We start from the raw sequence: 8,050 nt of genomic DNA, 5'->3' as shown, positions 1-8,050 counted from the left end.
AATTTGAAAACTTCCTTTTTGCTTGTTATTTAGTGAGTATTTGCCAATTGTGAATTATTATAGGGAGTCAAATGAAATGCAATACGCGTTGCCATAAATCATTGAACGGAAATCCCAGTTACAAATTCTATGCATGCAAATCAATTGCTCAATTGTTTCAATTGAAGCGCAGTCAATACAATAAAATACGAATATGCCCATCCAATCCCTAGACCTGACACGCGGCTCAGCCAGGGCGCAGCGGGCACAGCAAAACAAGTCGCTGGCCATAAATAAATATAGCATAAGCCCAGCGAAGCCCTTCGTTAAAAAACGTCGGAGAAATACGAAAAACAAAACAAAAAAAAAAAAATGTAAAAAGAGGCGAAACAATAATCGCACATAGAATATAAATTTCTGTGCGCTGCAGCACAATAAACTTAATTTGCAAATTCAATTTAAATAATACCACACAGCGAGCAGAGCTAAAAAATATATATGTACCTTATACCACACACACACACACATGTATATATAATATGTATATATATAGTTTTTAGTATATATATATATGCATATATGGTGTATTGCGAGTCTATATAAAACATCACCGCAACAAATTCAATTGTCTGGATTTAGTTTTGTGCCAGCTGCTTCATCTTTTTTTTTTTTTTTGCCTGCACGAGGATTAAATTTGTTTAACTGGCATAAATTGTTGGAATTGAAATTGTTTTCTATTGCCAGTGGAATGTGCGCTTCGAATAAGAACAGAGAAATGTGCGAATAAAAAAAATTAAAATATATAAAATGTTGTAAGCGAGCATATTTTAAGTTTGTTTGAAAAGAAATATTTTTTTTCGTATGCGAATGTTATGCAATTGGCATTTGCATGTGGAGAATGCACATAGTTGATACAAGTGATGTACAAGGTTGCATATGAGTATTTTATTTATTTTTTATTTTTATATATTTAATAATATATTATTAAAACAATTTTCTAAGCACTAACAACAATACACATATTTATAGTATTTATTTTATTTTAATGTACAGATAATTTATGCAATAACATAAAAATAAATACATTAAATGCAATTTAATAGCTAATCCTTTTGATTCGTATAAGTTCAACAATTTTTTGTAGGATTATTAGATTTGCCTATTTACTCAAGATAATTCACACAAGCTTTGGAATAATCACTTATTCTTTTAACTAATCGTCTTATTATATTGAAGATATTTTTCACACACACACACACACATATTCTGAGTTCTCACTTCTGCTCATGAATCCAAAAAGTATATAAGATAAATTCTCTCAGTTTCAAGAAAAAGCAATTCGCGTTCATAAAATAATCTCTTGAGTTTGCGCATGTCGTAATTTTGTGCAGCTGCAAAAATGAAATTGAATTTAATGCTTGAATTATTTTAATTTCCTTTGGACACCGACCGTGTCCAGCGTAAACTAATAAACGACAAAGGCACGTACGCACCTCTCACAATAAACTTGCTGCGGCTGCGACTACAGCAATTGCAGCAAATGATGAAATGCTGCACTGTCAGCCACATTGATGACATATGTGAGTATGTGTGTGTGTGTGCGTGTGTGTGTGTGTGTGTGGGCCATCCAGTGTGTGGATGCATGGATTCATTGCCCAGCCACAAATGGCATTGACAACTTGTCGCGTTTGAGGTGCGAGAAAACGGAAATTAAAAGATGGCAAGCACAATATATCAAGCTGACTTGCATGGGAAGGCAGCACACCTTTACTATAAATTAAAATTAAATTTAAAAAAGATGCAAGTAATTATAAAAATAATATATGCAAGAAATTCAGAGAAAACATATCATATGATAAGCGAAAATATATTAAGTCGGCCCGCTGCAGTTGCCTTTGTATTATATATATATATGTATATGAAATATTAAGAACATTCTGAGTTTTTTATTCGATTTGAGTAGAGTTACATCTTGGGATTTGTTTAAATTAACTGTTCCTCGAGTAAAAAAATACAAAATGAATTTAAATCCTAGAATATATAATTCTTCACAAATTCAAAGAGTACTCAACGAAATTTAATTTTATTTAATACATGAAATTTAATTAATATATAAATGAGTTTCTAAATGAATATAATTATTATTAATATTATTGCTATTATTGCTCTAAGGCCAAGTAATTGAAATGTTTCTAATTGCATTCAGATCGGATTATTTTAATTTGTTTCAGTTTGACAGATCTCAGTTTAGACTTTCAAATATTAACTTGAAAAAATAAAAGAAAAGACAATAAATGAAAGGCGACTTGAAGATGGGGGCGCCAGCTCAAGGCTTATCGGACACCCGCAGAGACTCGTCGTTCTCAGTGGATATGAGGAACTGTGTCATCGACATTATAAAGAAGCTGAAGGGGTTCCGGTCAAGCAAACAGCTGCATCAGCCAGTGTTCGAAGTGGATATCACCAACTTGTGCCACGCGACGCGACAGTTGTTCCTCGATGAGCCGATGCTGCTGCATGTGAAGGCGCCGTTGCGCGTCGTTGGGGATATACATGGCCAGTTCTCAGATCTGCTGAGAATGCTAGAGCACTGCAGATATCCGCCAGACGCCTCATATCTCTTTCTGGGCGACTACGTGGATCGGGGCAAGAACTCGGTGGAAACGATAACGCTCTTGCTGGCCCTCAAGCTCATCTATCCCAGTAAAATGTTCCTGCTGCGCGGCAACCACGAGTCGCAGGCGATAAATCGGGCCTACGGATTCTTCGACGAGTGCAAGCGCCGCTACACGATCAAGCTGTGGAAGACGTTTGTCGACTGCTACAACTGCATGCCGGTGGCAGCGATTATATCGGATCGGATCTTCTGTTGTCACGGCGGCTTGAGTCAAAGCCTAGTCAAGTTGGACGACATTGATGCGCTGACTCGCCCCACCGACGTGCCGGAGGAGGGTCTCATGTGTGATCTTTTGTGGAGCGATCCGGACATTCAGAACTTCGGCTATACGGCCAGCGATCGTGGGGTTAGTTTTCTCTTCGGACGCGATGTGGTTGAGAAGTTCCTGCGCAAATTTGACTTTGACCTGATCTGTCGGGCCCATCAGGTCGTCGAGGATGGCTATGAGTTTTTTGCCAAGCGTCAACTGGTCACCATATTCTCGGCGCCCAATTACTGCGGCACGTTCGATAATGCCGGAGCTTCAATGGGCGTCGATAAGGATCTGGTGATTACGTTTGACGTGCTGCGGCCATCCAAGAAGAGTTCATCGAAGGAGCGCCGACTTCAGCCGAAAGAGCGCAGTGCCCTAATCATAAACTGAGCACATCAAATCCCAACGGCTCAGATGCCGTGCGGCATCTGTCAGGAATAATTGTCACATCGAACACACATTTCATACCATTTCAATTACACAAGCGAATTTCCTGAACTCATCTCATATGTTTGCAATCGATCAAATTGTGCTATCTAGTCAAAATCTCGTATGCTCAAGGAGTTGCGATTGTATCTGAATCGAAGGCGAATTTCGGAATGACACACGCGGTGACACCACCACACAATGGCCAGCAGACCCGTACCTCCGGCATGCTCGATTCGGCGAACATTGATCAGATGATATTGACAATTATCGAGGTGCGTCGCGTTAAGCAGCTGCATCTCACCGAGGCGGATATACGGGCGCTTTGCCTGCGCTGCAGAGATGTCTTTCTCCAGCAGCCCATGTTGCTGGAGCTCTCGGCGCCGGTGAAGATCTGCGGCGATTTGCATGGCCAGTTTACGGACCTGCTGCGCATGTTCGACTACGGCGGCTATCCGCCGGCCTCGAACTATCTGTTTCTGGGCGATTACGTTGATCGTGGCAAGCAATCGATTGAGACGCTGTGCCTCCTGCTGGCCTACAAGGTGAAATTTCCGCAGAACTTCTTTGTGCTACGTGGAAATCACGAGAGCGCCGGCATTAATCGCATCTACGGCTTCTACGACGAGTGCAAGCGGCGCTACACGATCAAGCTGTGGCGCACCTTTGTCGACTGCTACAACTGCATGCCGGTGGCGGCCATTGTGGACACCAAGATCTTCTGCTGTCACGGCGGCCTCAGTCCCGAGCTGAACAGCATGGCGCAAATCATGAAGCTGCAGCGCCCCTGCGAGGTGCCCGACAAGGGCCTGCTCTGCGACCTGCTCTGGGCCGATCCGGATGCCAAGATCATGGGCTGGAGCGACAATGATCGCGGCGTGAGCGTCACCTTCGGTGCGGACACGGTGGGCAAGTTTGTGCATCGCTTCAAGTTCGATCTGGTCTGCCGCGCCCATCAGGTCGTCGAGGATGGCTACGAGTTCTTTGCCAAGCGCCAGCTAATCACCATCTTCTCGGCCCCGAACTACTGCGGCGAATTCGATAATGCCGGCGCCATGATGTCCGTCGATGAGTCGCTAATGTGCTCGTTCTTCGTGCTCAAGCCGTCCAAGAAAGTTGGCCTACGGAAAGTGGTACCTAAATAGAGCGATTCGCTCAAATTACTGTGATATTGATATATTCTCACGTGAGCTACCATTTTACAAATTATTTTGTATGTTTCTCTTTAGGAACGCCTTTTAGGCTTGTAACATATCATGGACATGGAAAATTGATTGGTTTTTAGAAGTATAAGGTGTATAGCAGAATTATAACTAGTTGTAATAAATTCATATTTACGATGTGATATCTTTAGTGTGAACAAGAAGAATCGATTTGCAGAATTCAAAATGATCAATAAAATCCAACTGTCTTGTTTCTGTAATTTCGAAATAAAATTTTATTGTGTTTTTACATTGTTTGCATGTTATAATAAATTATAATGAATAATATTATAATAAATTATTATGAATAAATTAAAAATTTATTTGAACACTGGAGCGGAGGCAAGGTCGTAATATATATTGATTATAATAATAATTAAATTAAATCCAAAACTATAAAAGTTTGAAGTTTGCCTTTCTGGCAAATAATCCGACTAATTTAGTATACAGCGCAGATATCGAGCAAAAATTGATAACTCATCCCGTTATTTTGCATTTCAATTTAATAATTGGGATCTGAAAGCTTTATAATTATACCATCTGTCGAGTGTCATATCATTCAGCTTTGTCATGCAGTCTAATCGCATATAGAAGACCTAAATTAAGAGCATTTATATTTCTGTGAATCATGATTATGTTTTCTATTTCGTCAGCACTGAGAATAAATTTTCCCACAGGCTTCACATTATTTAGTCTTTGGCATTGATGTACCATTACTAACCATAGAATGCCGAGTGGTACCATACATTGAGTCTCGTAGCATTCAGCTTTTGTCATGCAGCTGCCTTAACTCAAGTTTCAAGCAAATTATCAATATTTCCACATGTTTCATAGATTTCGTTAAATAGTTATCGAATAGCTATAACTATATCGAGGAATTCTCGAAATCGAGTATTACTCATCGAAATTGATTGGCTGATAAACTAATGGCTTGATATGTTGATAGATTAGACTTATAGTTTTCTTCTTTATGTAACTTAAGTCAGGGCCTACACTAGCTTCATAATATGCAGTCTTTGGCATTAATGTACCTTACATCGATAAGTTTATGCCTAATATGTGGCGAGCAAATTTGGATGAATATATCCACAAGTTTCATAGATGTACCACTGGTTAGTGGATGTACCATACATTGAGTGCCATATCATTCAGCTTCTGTCAGGCAGTGTCAGGGCATTTAGCTTTAGCCATAAATTTGCTAGAGATTTAAACTAAGAGCATTTATATTTCTGTGAATCATTTTTATTATGTGTTATTTATGTGTATTATGTTTCTATTTCTTGAGCAAGGAATTCATATTATTCAGTCTTTGGCATTGATGTACCATACATCGAGTTTTGTAGCATTCAGCTTTTGTCATGCAGCTGCCCGAAGTCAAGTTTCAAGCAAATATTATCAATATTTCCACATGTTTCATAGATTTCGTTAAATAGTTATCGAATAGTTATAACTACATCGAGGAATTCTCGAAATCGAGTATTACTCGTCGAAATCGATTGGTTGATAAACTGATGGATTGATATGTTGACAGATTATACTTATAGATTTTTTCTTTATGTAACTTAGGTCAGCGCCCACATTAGCTTCATAATATGCACTCTTTGGCATTGATGTACCATACATCGATAAGTTTATACCTAATATGTGGCGAGCAAATTCTGATAAATATTCCCACAAGTTTCATAGATGTACCACACATTGAGTGTCATATCATTCAGCTTCTGTCAGGCAGTGTCAGAGCATTTAGCTTCAGCCATAAATTTGCTAGAGATTTAAACTAAGAGCATTTATATTTCAGTGAATCATGCTTATTATGTGTTATTTGTGTTTTATGTTTCTATTTCTTGAGCAAGGAATTCATATTATTCAGTCTTTGGCATTGTTGTACCATACATAGAGTTTTGCAGCATTCAGCTTTTGTCATGCAGCTGCCCTAACTCAAGTTTCATGTTTTGATTTTGCAGAAGAGTTGGCCCACAGTTTCAGAGGCATTAATGGAGCTAGGCAAATTACGATCAATATTTAAACAAGTTTTATTAATACCATTTGAGAGCAGCTTCGCTTCGGCGACAAATGTTGGCTCCCTGCAATGTTGCATGCAACAGATTGGCCTGCCTTGTGGCCCGTCGGCGTACAACATCAGTGCAATTTATTTTCCATTGGCGGCTGGCAGTTAAACATTTTAATCAAATGACAGAGCTGGATATAATTTATTTGTTGCACATAATTCACAGCACACGACTCGCTGCCTGCCCAGCCCAGTCCACCCCAGCCCAGCCTAGGCAGCCAGCCACTGCAGTGCTTTATTAAATTTGTTTGCTCTGTGGCGCGGACAGGCAACGAAAACAGAAACTGGCTACGCAGTAGGAGTTCCCAGAGTTTCCACAGTTGTCCATTCGGCTATTTGGGCAGTTAGCAATTGCAGTTGGTTTGAACTAATAGATTTCATATGCGGCCTGTCGCTGTCAGCAACTGGCCGGGCGACTTGTGGCTCCAGGCCGTGTCCAGCCGCCAACGGGGCCAAATAAATTGGCCAACAGCAGCCGGGTTAACGGGCGGTTTGTTGTGACAGCTGCATGCAGCTATCAGCTGCGATTGCGATTACAGCAGCAACCAACGGAGGTGGCAGGTGCCCAGATCTATTATGTCACGCCACGATGGTTTGAGTATGGCAAATCTCATATAAATCTCAAATGACGAACAATTCTTAAGCATTCAAATAAGTTCGTTTGGTTTTCTCTCGAAATCTGTTTCAGTTCTAACATTACAGGCAACTGTCGTGTATAAATTCTTTATTTATGAAACAGTCTCAAAATATCTTAGGAAAGAAATTGAAGACCGAAGCTGGTTTGCATATATACTTGAAGTCAATATTTATATTTTTATAAAAAATAATAAATAAAAAAAAAAATATGTGTACATAAAAAATGTAATATAATTTTAGTTACAAATTCGTAAAATATGTAATTATTATCATAAAAAGAAATACAAATCTTTAATATATAATATAATTATAGTAGTATAGTATAATACAAAAAATTTTAATAAAATATTAATTTAAAATTTATTATAATATATTTATTATATACATATCTAAAAACATATTTTAATAATGAAAGACAACATATACTTATGTATTATATAATTTAATTTAAAGACGCCAGTCTTAAATATTTTTACCACAATATGAAGTTACAGTTATTAAAAATTTCCATTACTATGCCTCAAAGTATAATATAAAAATCTATAATTATTCCCAATACATCTACACACATCCATCCACATGTACATGTGTCTGCCAAAAGTTAATATTATTTGTTTACAGCCTGGCTAGACATAGAAACATTTGCGCCGAAACTCTTTTGGTGGGCAAAACTCCGCTTAAAGTGCCTCCAGGGAATAGACGGCAAAAGCCTTGTGCGTCTGCCACGTCAATTTCGTGCTCGAATAAAGTTGAAAAGTGAAATTTGCCAGCCAGGAATAGCAACTCAGCCCAACCGAGTCCCACCCAAG

General features: G+C 38.8%; 2 protein-coding genes across 3 annotated transcripts; both read left to right on the top strand.

Moving 5' to 3' along the window:
• The first annotated feature begins 2,258 nt into the window (after positions 1–2,258).
• On the top strand, positions 2,259–3,299 carry LOC108658293 (serine/threonine-protein phosphatase alpha-3 isoform). Its single transcript, XM_018110951.3, has one exon. It carries the CDS (start codon positions 2,274–2,276, stop codon positions 3,297–3,299), a length of 1,026 nt encoding a protein of 341 aa, XP_017966440.2. The 5' UTR covers positions 2,259–2,273.
• LOC115563927 (Protein phosphatase N at 58A) lies at positions 3,254–4,771 on the top strand. 2 transcript variants are annotated; one of them, XM_030387652.2, is made up of 2 exons: positions 3,254–4,468; positions 4,565–4,771. In XM_030387652.2, exons 1-2 carry the CDS (start codon positions 3,509–3,511, stop codon positions 4,583–4,585), a joined length of 981 nt encoding a protein of 326 aa, XP_030243512.1. In that variant the 5' UTR covers positions 3,254–3,508; the 3' UTR covers positions 4,586–4,771. The 2 variants fall into 2 exon arrangements, with proteins under 2 accessions (XP_030243512.1, XP_089117560.1); XM_089261434.1 differs by having other exon boundaries at positions 3,254–4,521; positions 4,578–4,771.
• The last annotated feature ends 3,279 nt before the right edge of the window (positions 4,772–8,050 follow it).

Source organism: Drosophila navojoa, chromosome 5 (genome assembly GCF_054131105.1).
Source record: "Drosophila navojoa isolate 15081-1374.11 chromosome 5, UAZ_NAV_1.0, whole genome shotgun sequence".
NCBI classification, from domain to species: domain Eukaryota; kingdom Metazoa; phylum Arthropoda; class Insecta; order Diptera; family Drosophilidae; genus Drosophila; species Drosophila navojoa.
This window is presented reverse-complemented; position numbering and strand designations above follow the sequence as displayed.

Bases quoted from the DNA above. Each gene is read 5' to 3' on its own strand.
- LOC115563927 (XM_030387652.2), top strand. From the start codon at position 3,509: ATGACACACGCGGTGACACCACCACACAATGGCCAGCAGACCCGTACC. The intron at 4,469-4,564 runs GTACCTAAATAG...GTTTCTCTTTAG, and splicing joins AAGTTGGCCTACGGAAAGTG to GAACGCCTTTTAGGCTTGTA.
- LOC108658293 (XM_018110951.3), top strand. From the start codon at position 2,274: ATGAAAGGCGACTTGAAGATGGGGGCGCCAGCTCAAGGCTTATCGGAC.